Genomic DNA, 20,048 nt, shown 5'->3' with positions numbered 1-20,048 from the left:
GCAGAGTAGAAGTAGAGCAGAGTAGAGGTAGAGCAGAGTAGACGTAGAGCAGAGTAGAAGTAGAGCAGAGTTAAGGTAGAGCAGTGGGCGGTAGAGTGGACACCCTTGCCCCTCCCTTCTAGATGAACAACATATATCACTTTGCTTCGGAGCTGTTCTGTCAGGGGTCAGGGATTGGGTTTTGCGACCGCGATGCCACTGTGGATTACGCGGGGATTACCCACATTCACCCAGGGACCTGATGGGGACGTCAAACCCCCGGGTCTTTGACACATCAGCGAATAACGAATCATCAATAATCCGTTACCTTGAAGAGGCGCCGCTTTCTGGACAGCGGTCGACTCCTGACTCAGCTTCTTCTTGGCCTCCAGGACGGGGTTTTCAAACTGGGTCTTCTGGTTGATGTGGCTGCAGCATTGAAAGCAACGCACACGGAGGTTCAGAGAGGAGCAGTTTTGAATCCTAAACATACGTCACACATACTGCACAGGAGCTCCTTCAGCCATGTGCACGCGTGTAACCGGATCCACCGTCCTGTTTTGAAACCACGATGTCGGCAGTGTCACAATATTTTTGACAAATACCTAATAATAATAATAATAATAATAATAATTTGACCATATTTTGTTGATGACTATTGTTTTTATTTTTATTTTTTAATAAGATATCTACACAGTAGAAACATTCGAGAAATGTTAAAGACATTATGGATATCGCGAGAACAGCTCGAACAGAAGGTTGCTTGTCAGCCTTAAAGACAATACACCATGCTCCGACTGCGATCTAGCCTCACATCTAAATTTGGATGTTATAATGCACCATTGTGAACGCAGTTGTAAACTCAACACATATTGGATCTGGCTGCTATCCCCTTTGTGCGAGGAAGGCCTGGCTTTCCTCGCGGCTTTCGGTAATTTATTGTGTTAGGAAATAAAGCTTGTGACTGCCAGCAATATCCTGTTTGTAAGGGGGTAAACAGCCTGTCGTCCCCCTGGCGTGCGATATGAAGACACTCTTTCGATCTGCAGCTGCTGCGTCTATGTGTTATTGACTCTTCTTGGCCAGAGTGTTTGTCTCCGGCTCCGCGCCACCTCGACCTACGAGGCGTCTCCGCCGCATTCCGAGCAATGTCGCGCCGGGATCGTTCCCATTTTCCTTTCATCAACAACAGATTGCCGCCGCTCCTTTCGGTCCGGCTCGCCTCCCTCTCTGCATATCTCGTTTGAGAAATGTCTCCCGTCTCCGCCGCCGCCGCCGCTGCCATGATGGCCGCGCGTCGCGCTGATTTCCCGCCGAGGCAGCGAGCGCAAGAAACACATTTTGTACACATAAGCGGGAAAAATGAGACATGGCCATACCGGCATGAACACACACGCACGCGTGCACGCACACGCAGACACACACACACACACACACACACACACGCGTGCGTGCACCCGCACGTTGAGTCAAACGCGGCCAATGCAATCATCTCCACGATTGCAAACAGGCGGTTGCAGAGTTTCCTGCAGAGTTTTTGTTGGCCACCCGCTGATAAACAATAGCAGAGGCTTGATCAGGAAACTCAAGACTGTTCTGCAGGTGATGGCTTCCCCTCCGCGGTGTTACATAACACCGTGCGTCCTCACGCCAGATGCAAATGCTCAAAAGAAGCCGTGCACTGCATCTGTTTATCTTTAGTCCGTATTGGTTTCTGCCTTTTTCCCCCCTGCAAATCTATGCAGAGTATGTAATAATGTGCACTGGCGCGCTAACCCCTCCAGATAAATGCCTACTATATATATATGCATGTGTGTGTGTCACCAGGGGATATGAAAAGGCTTAAATTATACCGTGTGCATTATGAGGAAGTCAGGCCATCTTCAACCACAAATAAATTCAACTCACTCGACGTAGTACGTGCCGTACTGGGGATCGTCAATTTCCTCCCAGCCGTAGGGAAGCTCTGCAGGTGGAGAGGAGAGTTGCTGTTAAAACCCAAAAAACATGCAAATAGAGCTCTCACCCACAGAGATAACACGGAGCCGTACAAGAGAGAAACGCAAGCGGGGCAATGTTACCCATTCAGCGGGGGTCGGGGGGTGCAGCAGGAGATACCCGTGTGCATTTCCCCCTGACTGGGACATTTTTTTTCGCAGGACAAAGCGGGCATGAAAAATGGTCCACGGTAATTCTGCAAACATTTCCCGTGGTTTAAACAAGCAGGCTGGCTGGAATAGCTAATGTAACGTCACGCCCTAATGAACATGTGCACAAAGCGAGAGAGAGAGGGAGAGAGAGAGAGAGAGAGAGAGCTCTTCACGCTAGAGAGAGCTTTGGAGTTGCTTTTCAGTGGCGGCACACCAACTTGCTTCCTGACCGCCTGTAAAAGTCCATTAAAAACAGGCTGGAAGCGTCCTACTGTTCCAGCCGTATCCCCATCCTGCCACCGCCTGCACTTTTCCCGCATTAGTATCCTGGAGGTGGGCAGGCACATCTGTAATTCCACAGACTGGGACTACTAGTCGACTCCACATTAAGCGAGAACACGGACACGTGATGCCCAGAGCTCGGGGGCATGTGTTCAGCGGACGCTGGTTCTAGAGGACGCTGCAGTCTTGTAGGATGTGTGAGTTCTATATTTGATGAGCCGCGTGCCTAAGTGTGAAGTAATGCACGGCACAATGTCAGGTATATGGGGCTGTGCCCCAGAGGAAAAAAATGGAGCTAATTGCACTCCACCAGAGAGGGAAGTGACTCATGGCATTGAAGTGGAAATCCATAACATCGTCTGTGTTGAGCAGATTACACTGCAAGTCGCGGACTTCTATCCAAAACTGCAAAGTCTTCTTGTTTTTCCAACATCCGGGTTTACCCTTATCTTAATTTATTGCTCGCTTGAGGTTGTGGAGGTATTTACTTATTTATTTGATTTTTTTTTTTACATCCATATCAACAGTTAACCGACCACAACTAGCTAAAATGCTGCTTTATCAAATGCATTTTTGGCGGGAAAGGCGGATCCCGCCACCAACAATGGAAACGGCATACAGAGCAGCACATGCATAACAATAATATATTCGGTTTTTGTTTCTTATAAAGTGCAGGCTATAAAAAGTATCAAACATTGGATTTTTTTTAACTAAATTATCTTTAAGATTACCACTTTAAAGTACTTAAACTGTGTAGATCTTTTTTGAGATGTTTGAGAGTTGTTTTTTTTGTAATTCGACTTACATTATTATATTATATATTAATATAATATTACCAATGTACATATATTATGACTTATATTTCAGTATTCATAAAGTAAAGGAAACTGTTCTGCTACAATTGGAATATTCAATCACTAGACCACTGTGGTTTAAAAATGTCAAAATCTTTGCTCAATCTTTCCCATCCTCAGATGGCTTAATAATAATAATAATAATAATAATAATAATAACAATAATAGTAAAAAAAATAAAATAATAATAATAATAATAATAATAATTTATATAGCGCCTTTCAAGGGACCCAAGGTCACTTCACACACACACATACAGTCACATAGTCATGCTAAAAATTTGACTACGAAGGCCGAATAAACATATGTGATGTTTTATCTGGGCTTAACCTGCTAATTCATTTTTTTCAGTTCAATGTTGCCGTTTGATAATTTCGCAAATTATCATTTAAACTTTGACTCGCATCTTTAACAGGGAGGGGATGTCCTATTATTTCATTTGAAAGCTGCTAGTAGGCAAGAGGCAGAGGCATTTTGGAAGGAATTAAAAGGGCTATTAGGACTACTTTGGTTGCCAAGTAAATCCGTGCTCATACTTGTAATTAGGGACAATATTTGGACGAGCGATGGTACTTTGACCCGGGCACAGTTTTTTCTCGGATTCTGTGTTCCCCCTCCGTGTTACCTCCGTCCTCGCACTTCTCCGGGGGCTTGGCCTTCTTGGCCAGGCGCGGGTCCAGCCACGTGGTGGTCTTGGTGTTGTGGCTGTGGAGGGCAGAGGGGCAGAAAACAGCACAGCTCTGAGCTCTGAGCCAGCGGGGGGAAGAGAGACGTTCTCACATCCTGACGGAGAACCGGCAACTGTAAAAAGGATTACTAGAAATACCCCAAACTGTTTGATCGATTGAGATATTCTCGTGCAGCCGCTGCAGAGTGAGGTGAGAAAAAAAACAATAACATGGTGAAATGTATTCTGTCTCAAATTTCATTAATAACTACGGTGTGTAATCAGGGGAAAAATCATGATGTTATTCTTTCATTTTAAGAGACCGAATAAATAAAACGAAGGCGGAGAGATAGATAGACACACACACACCCACACACACACACACCCACACACACACACACACACACACACACACACACACACACACACACAGACCTGAGAGCTATATTTATTCCATTGTTCTAAGTGAAAAGTATTGATTTTTTTTTTCTTTTTTTAGTTAAACTGCTTCACGTTGTCTTGATGAGGACTAATAAAAGGTAGAGCCATGCGAGGAAAAGAAAATATCCCGAAACAGCCAAGGCTGTCAGCAGAAATCAAACAGAATGTTGACGTCTTGCTTCCCTGCCCTGGGCCTTTGTCTAAGCCGGAGCCTGTTTATCCGCCTGATACATCTCTGGCCTGGATTTCTCCAAAGCCCTGTCAGTCTCGATTGTTGCTGTCCACGCTACAGTAAATTGAGTGCAATTGGATGGCTGTTGAACTTGACCAGCACCTGAACTACATTGTTTTCAATTTGGGTTTTTGTTGTTTTTTTCACCCACGTAGTATATATATATTTTTCCCCAGCAAAGCAATCCAGCAGTGTCGCAAGTAGGTCTGACTACGTTTGACACAGTTTAATGCAAATGTCAGGAGGAAGAAACATCCAGGAAAGAACTCTCTGTCAGGGGTGGGAACCTTCCATCTGTTCGGATCCACATTAATAGTAACTCGTATGATATAGGGCCATAGGCTGCCATGAACGACTGTTGAAGAAGAACATATTATTCATATGACTAGACACTATTCAAGGACAGAACAGACTACTTTTTCATGCCAAAACAATTTTTTTATACATATATATTTATATAATGGCTACATGGGATCACCACCGTATTTTACAACTGCAGCGTTTGGGTACACAGAAGGAACTTTTTGGACTAAACTACTAATATTTCTCCACGACGAACTTCCTTTTCTCACTTTTTATGACAGTAACCCACAAAAGAGAGATCCTTGCGAATCCAGGACGGTTCCCGGAACTTACTCTATGAAGTAGACCATGCCGGTCTCGGTGTAGGCCATCTCCCAGTTGAGGGGCAGCGGCTCCAGGCTGTCGTCGCGGGGAAGGGAGCTCCACGTGCGGAAGTCCATGGTGCTGCTGGACTGGGTGTAGCTGGGCACCGCCTTCCGCCAGTCCGCCCCATCTTTGTGTTCTTGGAATCGGACGAATGGAGCGGTATGAGAGAGAGAGAGAGAGAGAGAGAGAGAGAGAGAGAGAGAGAGGTAAGCGAGACGGGCGTGCGAGTTAGCCGGCAAGCAAACACCTCCGGCCCTCCTGGCGTCTTTTCCCGGCATGCCGTGCGGGAGGCCAGGCGGAGGAGCTGCGTGGGCGACGGCACCCTGCGGCGTTTGCGTGCGAGCGGTGGTGTGTGCGTTGGCCCAGAGGGATGTTTTTTGGATTTGCATGTGAGCGCAGTGTGACTGTTTACGCATATACTGTACACAGTTCCCCTGGGTCACAGTGATAAGGATGGGGGGTTGGACAACGAGTGTGTGTGTGTGTGTGTGTGTGTGTGTGTGTGTGTGTGTGTGTGTGTGTGTGGTTCCCACATTAGAAAGGGCCTTTTGAGCCCCCCCACCCTGGCCCTTTCTTCATGATAATATCGTGCCTTACTCCCAATATTTATTCCCACTGCTTTCGTAGTCACTCCCCGCTAATTAAAAAAAAAAAAAAAGGCTCGCCAACCAACATGAAACATCCGTACAACAAAGGCCTCCGTAATTCACTTAGCACTTCATGCCTCCCCTCTGACGCTGACGGTTATAAAGGGATGAAACACGGCTGCCTTTCATCTTCCTCTATTCATGTGAGAATAGAGGGAGCGGCGTATGACGGAGGAACGATACAGCGGCGTGTGACAGAGAAAGATGGGTTACTCCACAATAAAGCATTTCTGTAAGCTCTACTCTGCCATGCTCACACATCCAACCTCACACATCCACCCAGAGACTCAGACGCAGACTGGAAATGCCCGCTTGTAATCGCGCGCGCACACGTCCACACATAATGTGCGGGCGGATGTACACGCATGTGCACGCGCACGCCCCCGCCCCGGTCAACGCGCAGGGCGCGAGCGCGAGCGCGAGGCTGTCGCGAGCGCGAGGCTGTCGCGAGCGCGAGGCTGTCGCAAGCGCTCCAGCCGTGTAAACACTCGGAGGGGCCGGCCTGGGGGCAGCGCCTGGAGGAAAGCTGAGGTCATGAGCCAGGTTCATGGCGGGGTTAAGGCCCACTCCTCCAGACAAGCCAGACAAGACGTGGAGGCTGGGGCAGAAGCTGAGCAGCCGAGAGCAGGACCAGGGCGACGGTGAGGGAAGGACGGGGGTCAAGCTACTTTCCTTACCGCTGTGAAGGGTTCTTGTCATAACGCTCCCATTGCTCATTTTTCCATTTAGCCCCCTCCCACCCCCTCTTCATCTTCCGGCGCCATGTTTGTCCGTCTGAGGGCGGCCTCGGTGGAGACGGAGCAGTCTTTTCTGACTCGTTTCTTATCAGGAAAACACCCTGAATATTTTAACGCTGTTGTTTCTTTGCAGGACAGAAAAGGCAGGGCTTGAATCTCTGAGATGTCTCATGCTCTTAAATGTTTGAGGTGATTTTGTCAACTTTCCATGAATTTCTAATATGGTTTCCCTTTGATTAAATAAATTGTGATCATGATTATTATGATGCTGATAATATTGATAGTAAGTGAGTGCGCCTTCAGCACTACTAAATACTAAAAATAATAATAATTATAATAATTATAATAATAACAATCATGACGATGATGATGATGATGATGATGAATACATAAAATATAAAGTAAAATCGTGATGTAAAAATATATGAGCAAAACCATAAAGACTTCCAAACTCAAATCGGCATATGGTTTCGGGTAAAGGTATGTTTTAAGAAGAGCTTGAGAAGATGGCGCTGACTCGGCCGACATTATGAAAAAAAATAAAATAGAGAACGTACAATTTTTTTCCAAATAATGATACTATTCCATCATCAATGTTGGACTATTTTGTCACACACATTCACCCTCTCATTGTTCAAAACGATAACTGTAGTAAAGTCTACACTAGGTCACCTATTTTTCTCAGGTCTGTCGGTTTGTTGAGCATGGAGGACAGAGCGGCTGCTTGGAGAGCCAAGGACAGGTCTGTCCTGATTGATTACATTCGCGAGGTCCTGCTCTATGGCAGTTCTTCAAGGTGACCTCCGCTGTTTAACACGGCAGTGTTGCTGTTGCTGGGGGGGGCAGCCACTGTCAACATGCTCATCTGTGGAGCACTGCTTGAAAAAGAGTAATACTAGTATTCCTCCTTAAAGCCTTGTTGAAACTCATCAGTAACGGGCGGGAGGCCAACACTTGGCAACATGACCAATGAAAGGACAGGAGGGGCACGGCCGCGTCCCCGTTCCCGCACATGGCGCTCGGCGCGCTGACATTCACTGACCGGGCAATCCATTGACCTGCGGCGGCCTCTCGTCATCGTCCTCTTCCTCGGGGACGGCGCTGTCCTTCCTGTCCATCTTGCTGACCGAGGTGGTGCGTTTCCTGGGGACCTCTCCGCCGTAGTCCTCGTCAAACAGAACCTGGTCCACCAGGTCAGGCTGAACCAGGGTGGGCTCTGCCGGGGGCTTGGGGGTCCCGTAGTAGTTACCTGCGAGAGACAAGGGAGGAGTTAGGTAAGGTGAAGGGGTAGCTGGATGAGGGGGGAGAAAAAGAGAGAGAGAGAGAGAGATGTACCTTGACATGGCCTTTGAAACGACAATCACACGTGGAGGGAGTGAACCATGAAAGATTAAGAGATAAAGCATTTGTAAGAAATAAATGTGTCTCACAAATGTCTATATGTGGCCAGTGTGACCCGCAGACAACGTGGAGGCGTTTATTTTTATCCGGGTGAAGTAGTGTTCGCTAGCATAGAGATCCGGACTAATCCTCAAGAAGACACCAGAGAATTTATGTTTGAGGCTCCAGCTTTGCCCTGACAATGGCAGATGTGTGGATCTGCAGTGAGATGTAATTACAGAGACATACAATACTGCAGTGGATGAGTCTACGCATGCCACAGCAGCAGGACATGGGCTCACGCTTTTTTCGTGCCCAAAGTCACGAAAATGAAGGAAAGAAAATCTCCCCATTCAAATGAATTGGTTTAAATGTCGTTATGTGTTGCACGGAAAAAGTCGGACAACCGTGCTCTGGGAAGGCGATTCAATAGTTAATTAATTTCGGAGGGGTTTGACACAAGGGTTCCAAACATTTTCCTAACACGAGTCCGTATGATATCAACCTTGTTTTCAGAAAAACACGTTTTATTTGCGATGTCATGGAGGAGTACGACACTACCCACAATCCCAAGTGTGATTGGCGGAGCTCGCTGTTACCATGGAATTGTTTACCGCGCTGGCTGATGGTTCAAATTTTCAGCAAGACGCGCAAGCTCTGATATTTATATCCAAATAAAATTGTGTCTATGAATGAAATTCATACTGAGGGTATGACCCTACATCCCGATTCTCTTCCAAACTTGAATCTAATAGACTATTCAATAGAGAAAAAGCAAAACCAGTATCCCGCTTTTATTTAGTGCAAGTCAGAACCAAATTGAAACTCATGCATTTTAGATTTTAATACATTCATACACCGCCCCCCTCCACCTCCCGGCGGTGGCGTACTTTCGTCAGGTTGGTTTTAGTTTTAGTGTGCGTGTCTGCACCCCTTCCCCATGCACCCTTCTAATGTCGAAGAAAATCTCCCCGTTCAAATGAATTGGCTTAAATTTCGTTCTGTGTGCCACGAAAGAAGTCGGACAATCGTGCTCCGGGCACACGGTTCAACGGACACATTTCTCGCGACAATGAGCACGAAAAATGTGATACCGGGTTGTGTGTTGACATCAGAGCATCTCGAGGGCTGACAGGAATAGATGCTCAAGCTCCGCTCAAAAGTAAGTTCGCAGCGAATCCGTGTTTCATTCCTTTGTCCGTGTATAGCTCTGTATTTGCTGCCTCTCGCTGACATGAGCACGCGGTTTGATCTTGAGAAGCTTGTGAGTTTTTCAAATTAGAAATAAATCACATCTGCAGTTTCAGATTAACTGCAAATGTGAATATTTAAGAGGGCACTGACACAAATAATAATAATAATAATAATAATAATAATTTTAAAAAAATCCTCGTATGAGGCGGCCTCTCTGGGATCCTGTCTCGTTCTCCCTGGGTAACTGTTCCATCATCTTGACATTAAGTCCTAAAGAGGTGTTTCCAGCTCGGGTTCAAGGCTCATCGGTGGCGCCGTATTATTTTGGTTAATTCACCGGTAATTAATATTCAATATACACTCAAACCAAGTTTCACTGCGTACAGAACTTGCCAGCCGCTAATTACACTAATCACTGAATGCAGCAATTAACTTTCTCCAAGCTACGTTCTTTTGATGAAGAAGAACCGTGGAGTACGGATTATAAATATTCAGTAAGGACAACAGCACTTCGTAAAGAGCCGAGTAAAAAAATTTGTTAAATTATTTGCTCATTTCGCTCATGTGGTGATCAATCCATGGCTTGTGAACAGTCTGTGCAATTCAATTTAGGCCCGGAATACCAAATTATTCAACCTCCATTAAGATTATAAATAATGTGCATCGCAAGTTATTTTCTGACCATTTTTCATGTTTATTTGTTTCCTAAACGAGTTTAATCATTCCATGTTGCCAAATAAAGTTTTTTGGCACATCATTTGTAACAATAAATATTTACTTGGTCATATAACAAGCGTAGAGCATGAGCCGACTGCTAAATTGCAATTAATGATCACTCTAATTAAAGAATAGGGGGAGATGCCACTGGGAGATTTTCAAGGAAATTAATTTGTTTTCCCAAACTTAATCTTATTTTAATTTGGGCCAAATATGTGACAAATATGTATAATAAAGCCTTTATGTGTCCTTCTATAGCGGGGACGGCGTCCTGTGCGACCTCTGATAAACACGCCACTGCATCCTGCATTCATCAACGGCCAATATTTTTAGCTCAGTACAAAGAGGTTAACTAGACAATGGCCCTGTCAAGCACAAAAACAGGCAAAAAAATACAAACAGAACAGACGCAGAGGCTCTGAGGGAAGCGTCCCGGCCGTTTCAGCGGCTTTACAGCGCGGCACAATAAGACGGCAGCGGCTCCTTTGATAAGCGAGTCCATCTCTCTCACTGTGGAGAGGCTCGGTCTCCTCGGGCGCCCATACTACAGTACGGAGCAAACTGGGTTAATGCAGCTGTGCTCATCTTCCTCATAGCGGACGGGAAGGGAAGATGAGGAGGGGGAGGAGAAGGAGCAGGAGGAGGAGGAGGAGGAGGACGAGGAGGAGGAGGAGAGGGCGATGGAGGAAAGCAAGCCCCCGACAGCTCCCACCACCTCCAACCCCGAGACGCCCCCCTCACTCTCTGCCTGTTGTCGCATCGCCGGCGCCATCCCCGCCGAGCGGGGCTCATCCGCATTTTGTCAGAGACGGCTTCATTAGCAGGGGCGGCACGGTGATAGCGCAGAGATATTGGGTATGGCGACTAATCCTCTCCTGTCTCCTGTCGCACGCTGACATTCATCAGCCAGACGCTTCCGCTGTGATTAATTGCTTACAAACACATGTCTCTTGGCCTGTGATAAATGTGGGTCACAGCTTCAGAGGTGTTGCAAAAACAGCGTGTCGGCGGAGATTTGCGGCACCATTTGCCATCCTAAACAGGAGGGGAAGACCGGTAAGCTGCTGATCAGGGAAGCTTGTCCAGTGTTGCTTATGATCCACATGTCAGAGGGTTGATGAGCCAGGAGGGGGTGGGACGCCGTGTTGGAGCTGAAAGCAAGCAATTTCATGGTGCGTGGAACCAAAGCAATGGCAATCAGGGAAAAAAAGAAAGAAAGAAAAAAATAACTCCCTTCGTCAAGGGCGCGGTGCGGAGGCCATCCAAGGTCACGGGAAGACCTTGGTCTGATCAAGGTCCGCCTCAATAATAATTGTAAACATAACTATGTCATTTTAAATAATATAATAATTTGCATTGGATGCGATTGTGCTAATTACAGACGCAAACAATGCGTCTTTAAGTTTCGAAAAATTGCGCCCACCCTTCATACGGTGGTGGGTAGAGTACTGCAAATCTATACTCAAGTAAAAGTACAATTACTCCCAAGTAAAAGTGAAAACTACCATTAGAGAAACCTACTCAAGTAGAAGTAAAAAAGTACCTGGTTAATAAATGACTCAAAGTACAAGTTACTTTCCATTTTAATATGTTTTAGGGTGTGTGGGCCAGTGCAGAACAATGAAAAAAACATTTTTCTTGAATGAGGTAGACCAGGTAGGTTAATCAAACAAATAAGGATCGATACAATTGAGATATGAACAATCTCCCAACTTCTCTCTCCGTCTCTTCCTCACGCACCGTTGTCTTTCCCCAACTCCCGATCTCAAAGTGGACAAATGAAATCACCTTGCTTTAAAACAAACAGCACCGACATCCGTACCTCTTTGTCTTTTCCCCCACGCTTTTCCTCCGGAGCGCCGAGGCGTTGTGAACAAAATAAATAAAATCCCAAAAAATAAACAAGATTCATTCAACATAAACAGCAGCGATATGAAGTTCCCGTCTCCCCCGTCTCTCTGCTGCCGAAATGCGTTTGTAAAGGCAAAACAGTTCCCTGTAGTACGCCACTTCTCAGTGAACTATTTCCCATTTGAACATACTAATGGTAACAACATGTAAATCCCATCTTTCCCTTGTTTTGTCAGATTATTTTTGGGAGCTGCCTCTCGTTCTGGGTTTTGTTCCGTCATCATCGCACCGCGGTCAAAAGATGGGTGGTGCTTATTCTTCTTCCGGGCAGCTGGAAATAATAGTGTTGGGTCGTTCACGGGTCTCGAACGATTCGTACTTTTTGACCGAATCTTTAAAGTGAACTAAATGAACTGGAGCCCTTACGCCGAAACGATTGGGGTGGTTTTGATCGGCCGTTACGCTGGTTTTGTCAGACAGACATGAGCTACCCTGCTCTCCCCGCTGCACTCAATCCCTGCATTTAGAGCAGACTAGTTATAACGAAGGTAAATAAACGGGAAAGGTAGCGAAGTAAAAAGTAGATTAGTGGCTCAAAAATATACTTGAGTAAAGAGTAGAAACTACATTTATTTTCTTGTCGGTAGACGCAAAGACCTATGGCCATGGGAGAGTGCCGCACGCGCCGCTGGTTATTAAAAAACTCAAATGAATGACTCCTACAGTAACCTGGTCTGTTCCCCTCCTTTGTTGGAATCCAGTTCTCGACCTTGATGAGGATTCCCAAACTCCAGTTTTAGGTGGTTACACCATTTAGGTTAGTCTCACCTTCCCCAGCAACAGCTTCATATAATGAAAAAATGATCTGATATAATATATTATAATTTACTATATTATAATAAAAGATAAAAAGCTCCAACTGTGTGCATGAGTAACATTTTCCGAGGGCAGCTGTCCCTTCTACCGTGCACTTCACTGCGCTGGACCGCTGGGTTCATCTCCGCACTGCGACCTGAACCACAGCGGCTCCGTGTCCCACAGTGTGGGGCCCAGAGCCCTGACAAGACTCCCCCTCAGCACCCGGAGCATGTGGCTGAGGAGCATGTGCGGCCCTGCGACCTGGGACCCTCAGGACGGCCCCGGCTCCCTACCACCCCAAAGCAGTGTGAACATACAGACCTGAAACTGGCTTTGTGTGGGTGTGTGTGTGTGCGCGTGTGTGTGTGTGTGTGTGTGTGTGTGTGTGTGTGTGTGTGTGTGTGTGTGTGGGGTCACATCAGTGCAAGCAGCTCTAATCAGCAGTGTTGGGTGTCGGATTGGTAAAGAAGGCCATTAGATGTCAGGAATGACGGTTTATAACAGGATTTTGGATCGCAGGAGGAGGGGAAGAAACTGTGGTGGAGAAGGTATTAGGTACAATTATGCTTCCATTGTTGGGTACCGTGTAATATGATCCAAAGGATGTCAGTAATAACAATAAGCGTTCCAGCGAGTCATTTGGAACTATTAGCGAGGCTATTAAGATGGACTAAGCATCCCATTAACGGTGTACCTTGAACACAGCCCACTAATGCTTGCACGGCGAAGGCGATGTAATCTGTTAGCTCTGACAGACTGCTACCCATGTGTCCTTTTCCAGTGCAGGCCAGATCGTTTATCCTCCACAGAAAAATAACATTATGAGGAAGGAATGAGTATTCCTCCGTCTGATCTTCCCCAGCCCTTCCCAGAGTTCACTGGGGTGCTCTCGGATGAATTGCCCCCCCCCCGCCTCATAAGTGACTGTGCCATATTTTCTGCTCGCTGGAGGTCTTTCTTTCTTTCTTTCTTTCTTTTTCTTTTTTTTTTTTTTTCCCCCATGAGGAAAACCAGGCCAGCCAGTATGTAGAGCTATCAATTTTCTCTCGCGGATAGTGAAGTGCAAACTCTTAAACCGTCGAGGAGCTAATCCACACGTCCGCACACAGCCCAGTCACCGTCGCTGTGGCGGGAAAAAACTGTGAAGGCCTTCCTTCGGGAACCCACCGAGCTCAGAGAAGGCCTTTAAATAAACTCTTTAGCCCTCTTTGCCCCTTCTTCTTCTTCTTCTCTCTCTCGCTCTCTCTCTTTTATGCTCTGCTGTCATGCTCTCGCTCTCGCCCTCTCTATCCGCAGCCAGCCTCCCTGTTAAGGTGTAAATCCACCCTGGCTGCCGCTCAGAGATGAAGGACGGCTTGTGGGCGACTTGCCAGCTCACGGTTTCTAAGGTGATCTCAAGTCTATCTCCAGCGCCTGCACCACCGCGGACGGGATTTCCACCGGATTTGTGTGCACGTGTGCGTGTTTGTGTGTAAGTGTGTGCGTGTGTGTGTGTGTAATACCCGACGTGTTGCCGCGGTATCTGGAAGGGATGGGATTCACGGATGAAAAAGCTTGGGGTTGCGATACGGCGACTTTCATATCACAAAGATCAAAAGCTGTTGGCAGAACCTGTCAACTTCAATTCTCAACCGGCCGAGAGCGTATCTCACACATCGTTGTGTCGAACACCGCACTCACACACTTGTCTTGCGGGCGCGGGCGGCGTGGCCACTGAGCCACAAGACCCTCATTCTATAGAAGAGGATTTGACTTTAACTTTTAATTTGCAGTCCTATAGGAAGTGTGTTGAGACCCGGCCGAGAAAGAAGCAGGAGAACAGCCCTGAGAAGGTGCGTTTTTGAAGCAGCCGGAGGGTGGCCCCCTCCCGACTCTCAGCGGAATCATTTCGCCGCGCCGCGGCCCGCCGGGACCTGTGTCGAGTGAGAACGAGCTCGAAGAGGGAGGGGAAATTATCGCGCCGTTGCCGTCAAACGCTCCAAAACCGTCCCGACGCCAACACGTCAGGGCGGCGCGGCCCCCCAGTGGAGGCGGAGCGCCGGGAGCTCCGACCGCCGCAGAAAGCGGCAGAACCGGTTGAGGCCCGCTTAACTCAATTTGCCACGTTCAAACATTCCTCCTTGTGTACATTTCCTGCCGGGAGAACCGCCGCCTGCACTTGACTCCCTGCAATAAAAATATGAATCCCCCCCCCCCCCCCTCGTGACACAACAACATTTTCTTTGGTTACCTAGGAGCGCTGGGGGGTGGGGGGGACACTCAAATCGATTGGCTAATAGCGGAAACAAAGCCTGGTCCCCCCCCCCCCCCCCCCCCCCACTGGAAGGACAACCGCTTGTTGTTCTCCAAAGGAAAAAGGAAATGGATCCCAGAAGGTGGAGACTACAGCCGTAGAAGCGACCGCTTGCTGCAGCCCAACCACATCAAAAAAATCTGATTTTGGGATCGTCTCGAGCAAGCATCTCATCGTCATCTTATCTCATTGTCTGTCTGTCTGTCTGTCTGTCTGTCTGTCTGTCTGTCTGTCTGTCTGTCTGTCTTCCGTCCGCGCCTGGACAGCGCCGCGCGGGCGGAGGGATTCGGGCTTCATCCCACAAATAAGAAGCGAGTGGAGATTTATGCTGAGTAGGCACCGACGGATTTTCGCGCCGACGTCTGAGTCCCAGCGAAATTTTTCGGGATCTACAAGCGAACCCGGAGGGGAAAGGTCTCGCGGGGTCGTTTAGGAATGTGCGCTCCGGTCACCAGGGCAGTCGTCTGAAACCCGAGGCGGTCGGAAACTCGCCGGCTCGTGCGGGACTCCCGTGGTTATATCAGATTAGTATCATATCATCTTGAACGTGAGGTCTTGACTGCCGTACTGCAGTGCGCCTTAGAATCCCTGTAATCACCGTCCCGCTTAATCCCATAGTGAGCTGACGACGGGGATAGAAGCCTTTGAAATGTCTCCTCCCGTCCTTTGAAAGTGCTCTGGCGTGCCCCTGTGATAAGAACCAGCGGCTCCTCCTGCTTGCGGAGCTGGAAGGTGCAGCCGGCTGGCCGCTCGACTCAGGGTCGCTGCTTGGTGCTGCGTCCCCTTCAACCTGCGTGTTCTCACATGTATGCTGTGTACATAAATATCTAACCATAAATGCACATTTTCTTTCTAGGGCGCTGACACACACCGCGCACGCCCGCGCACACACACACACACACACACACACACACACACACCATACAAGCACACACAGGCAAGAAGCCTGCGGACACACATGGCCGTTTTCTTTGCTCTGGAGAACACATGGCCGGTAAATGTCAAGTCAGGTATATTTATACAGCCCTTAATCCCAGTGCAGTCTCAAAGGGCTTCAGAAGCCTCCCATTTCACATAAAAATCAACGGTATCCCCTTGTCTTAACCCCCCTCCCCAGACGATAAAAAAAACTCCCATAAAACAAAAAACCCACTTGAGACCCCAAGAACTGGGTCACAGTGGACTCGGCTACACTTGTCGTTTCATTGCGACTTCTGCGGTCGGAATGCGCCAGATCGGATCACGGACCTGGTGTCCCGACTTGACGCTTTTGACGTGAGCGCCGTGGCCGTACCTGGGATCAGATATTGCAACGACTCTGCGACCTCGGTTGCCGCTGAGAAAGAGGGTTCGCGGATGCTGCGACGGTCTCATATTCGGTGAACGGGAACTCCGCCGACTCCGACTAGGTGCTCGACTTCGGAATGCCAAAGGATTCCTTTGAGCGACTATGTGTGATCCTAAATGAACGTCGCCAGCGTCTGCACACACCGTGACCGGCGACTTTCCCGTGAGTTGTGTTTGGGGAGGGGTCAGCGGGGTCAGAGGGCATAGGGCGTGGTTTGCTGACATAGCCAGTAGTTTGTCCACATCTCGGCCCGATTGCTGTCCCCACTTCCGCGAAATCCCTATCCCAATGCGAGCCAGGCCACTTCGGGATGCGGTCTGGCTGTTCGGATCTGATCCGATCCGGTACTGTCCGGACCTGACAGTTAGTGCTTCCCGGCGTGACCGGATCAAAAAAGTTACACCAAAATGATAAGTGAAACCACGCCCAAAGAGAACGGCCGGGCTTCATGCTGTTGCTGAGCGGACGCCGTCACGCTTGGTAGATTAAAAAATAAAATCTCCAACCCCTATAGCAATTCTCTGCTGGTCTTGAAGTGTGCATTCGCGCTCTACATACTTCTGGTGTTGCTTGAATATGTCAGGTTTAAAGAAATGGCAGATGTAGATACGGGCTTCCGCATTGCCGCTAATCTGACTGTCGGGTCTTACAAGTCTCTCATCGTGTTCCACTGATCAATAGGTTTTGTGCCGCTCGTAGCCGTTTCACTGCGGCACACTGTAAGCCATAAAGACTCCTCGTAAAGTGCTGTCACTGTAAATCTCCGAGGTAAACGTGTGCCGTCGCATCCACTGCCAAACGTGCGGAGGAAAGCACATTCACAAACATGTGCACGCATAACCGCGGGCAAACACACACACACACACGCACACACACAGACACACGCACACACACAAGGTGCAGCTTGGGTTGGAGCAGGTTGTTCTAGTTTCCAGAACGCTTCATTACTATCAGGTAAAAACACCTTCAGCGGCTTGTTCCTCGACCACCTCTCCTTTCGCAGAGACATTACACCCCATTACATCATTCAGCTGACACTCTGATGCAAAGGAGACGGGACATTATGGGATGTCCCCACCATAATAAAGCCTTTAACTGTCAAGGGTAACGCTCTCTTTTCCTCGTCGTCATATGAGCGCCCGATAGTATCCTCGGTGTGCTTGTTATTCGGATGCTGTGAGGACATCGTACCGTCGTAGGTGCCGCTCTCCAGCAGGAGCCCGCTCTCCTCCAGGATCCTGAAGTCTCCGACACTGATGAAGTTGTAGTCGACGCCCGGCACTTCCCCATCCCTCGGCAACCGTGTTGTGCCTGAGAAAACACGCGCGAACAAACAGAGTTACTGCGTGCTGTAGATGAGATGAGGCCCGTGTTTTTACTGTAGGTTCAACAATTAGAGAGTATAATGATGCTTCACATTTAGCTCTATAAGCCAGTGTTTTTCATCCACCGTACAATAAATAATAGAAACTAGCCCTTGTGTTGCAAGGTCAAAATTGTAAGGCTGTACAAATTAATCAGCACCAACCAGAATACCAGCTCTGTGTTCCTCAGAACAAGCTCAAATCTCACACTGACTGGCCATTAAAAAAAAAGTATATCGTCTTCTAGCAGCATCAGAGGTGATATTGAGATTTTTTCTCAACTTATTACCATATAGAACGTATCAACTGCACTTGTTTCCACTGGGAGATTAATACTTAATTTCTAGTCGCATGTGCTGTGTGAGCGGCTGCCAAAAGGAAGAAAACAGCTGAGTAAATAAGAATTATGAAGTAAGCTAAATGCAGGGAGTTGTGTATTTTGCATGCACGGCTCGGTGCACACCATCCCAATGAGGGTAAATACACACCACGCCATTGAGCCGTCACTTTGGTGTTGTGGTGAAGCGCCTCAGCACCGAGGGCTTCGCTTCCTTCCAGATCTCCATAGGGCACAAGTGGTCACCGAACGACTACATTAGCGCGATCATGTAAACCCTGTGTAATAAGTAAATAAATGCATTGATAAATAGGGCTGTGCCAACACCCCACTCTCCGGAGCTAAAAAAAATGGGTCAAGCCAGGAAGTCCGGCCACCAAAGAGCCGCTTTGCATCCTTGTTGCTCCGCGCCCCGTTCGAGACGCCTCGTGTTGTCATATCCCTTAAACTCCCCCCTCCCTGAGCACCCCGGCGATGGAAGGCAGGGCAGTGATCGAAGGACTAAACCATAGGAGAGTCCTTGATATTGCGGTTTGTGTCACCAAATTCAGATCGCGCTGCGGTGCGTGCGTGCGTGAGAACGCCAGCCTCCGCTTCTCCTCATTACCGCCTGCCTGGCGACGGCGGCTTTGGTCCCCGGGAAACGTTCCCCCGTAGCCCAATTACTTGGACCGCTGCAATGTACCTGCCACGTATTCTCCAAGCGCCCACACCCAGGATGTCACACCAATATCTGCCCTCGGTCTTCTATTGCTCAACAACTGTTGAGGATATAATGAGGCTTGGCTGATCTTTGGTGGTGCAACCTCGTGAAAGCAAGTTGTTTTTCCTCTTGTTTTCCATTGCTCCGTCAAACATCTGCCTCCCCCCCCCCCCCATTACGTTCAGTCGACACTTCAAGATGCCTTCAAATAAACCAGGGGGTGAGCAGGTTTCTCGAACAAATTGCTTGTGTGGAAGAAGCGCGAGTCAATACGGCGCAGTTAATTAAACAGACATGGAAGGACAGAGGAGAACCTTTATCAAAATAAAATAATGATTTCTTTCTTCTGCCTGGAGGCAAAAATCAAACACAGCCTTGTTCACAGGAGAGCAAATTACTTAGCGTGCAATGCGGGGGATGCATGCAGAGGATTCAGATGTGGTAATATTTTGCAATGTACATATTTGGGGCCAGGGGGCGGCATCGTGGTGGAGCGGCGGGAAGTGCTGCCGCCTCTCAGGTTCGAATCCCATCTCGTATGTACCTGTCCGGGTTTGCGAGATCGTGTGGATTTCCATGGAGTGTCGGGGTTTCCCTCCACCTTAAAAAAATGCGCAGGCTGGGAATATTGGAGAATAGGCGTCACTAGGTGTGAATGGTATGTGATCCTGCCATGGACGGGGGTGGCAAGAGCGTCTTCTCGGTTTAAGCCTGGATTATGATCCTCCGGAGCTCCACCTCAACGCGTTTGAATGATTTGTAAAATGTTAGCTCGCTCTCTTGTTGAATCTCCGACAGGCTCCCCCTTCAGAGGTTAACGCGGCAAACTGGCTTTGCTATTGGTCGACGTCACAACTGTCATAGTTCACAAAAGTTATGGAAAAAACGACAAAACTTCACAATAATTGACTTCGTTACTGGACATCGATGGTTGTATTGAAATCAACCAGGGTTCTTATGACCATAGTGAGCTGGGATCCAGGCTCCAGCCAACTGGCAAGCCAAAGTGGGCAGTAAAAATAGATGGATGGATGGATGGATGGATGAATGGGTGGGTGGATGGATGGATGGATGGATGGATGGATGGATGGATAGATGGATGGATGGATGGATGGATGGATGGGTGGGTGGGTGGGTGGATGGAAGGGTGGATGGATGGGTGGATGAATAGTTGGATAGGTGGGTGGGTGGGTTGGATGGATGGATGGATGGATGGGTGGATGGATGGTTGGATGGATGGATATTCAGGCCCATATACAGTATAACAGCTATAGTCATAATTAAACATGTGGACCCAGGTGTCTGTGTGTACATTGAACTGAATAAAACATTGTGCACAGATTAA

The 20,048-nt window shown here is 48.0% G+C and overlaps 1 protein-coding gene across 1 annotated transcript in view; it reads right to left on the bottom strand.

The window, feature by feature from the left end:
• The window catches only part of magi3b (membrane associated guanylate kinase, WW and PDZ domain containing 3b), a gene marked incomplete at both ends in the record, with an annotated part of 159,474 nt that overhangs the window by 20,556 nt on the left and 118,870 nt on the right, over positions 1 to 20,048 (bottom strand). Inside the window, 6 exons of the mRNA XM_080000527.1 lie at positions 308 to 408; positions 1,888 to 1,945; positions 3,891 to 3,970; positions 5,242 to 5,410; positions 7,701 to 7,907; positions 17,491 to 17,610. Of these exons, the coding sequence (XP_079856653.1) occupies positions 308 to 408; positions 1,888 to 1,945; positions 3,891 to 3,970; positions 5,242 to 5,410; positions 7,701 to 7,907; positions 17,491 to 17,610 (735 nt within the window). The remainder of the gene's footprint in view (positions 1 to 307; positions 409 to 1,887; positions 1,946 to 3,890; positions 3,971 to 5,241; positions 5,411 to 7,700; positions 7,908 to 17,490; positions 17,611 to 20,048) is intronic.

Source organism: Zeus faber (assembly GCF_960531495.2).
Source record: "Zeus faber genome assembly, chromosome: 5".
NCBI lineage: Eukaryota > Metazoa > Chordata > Actinopteri > Zeiformes > Zeidae > Zeus > Zeus faber.
This window is presented reverse-complemented; position numbering and strand designations above follow the sequence as displayed.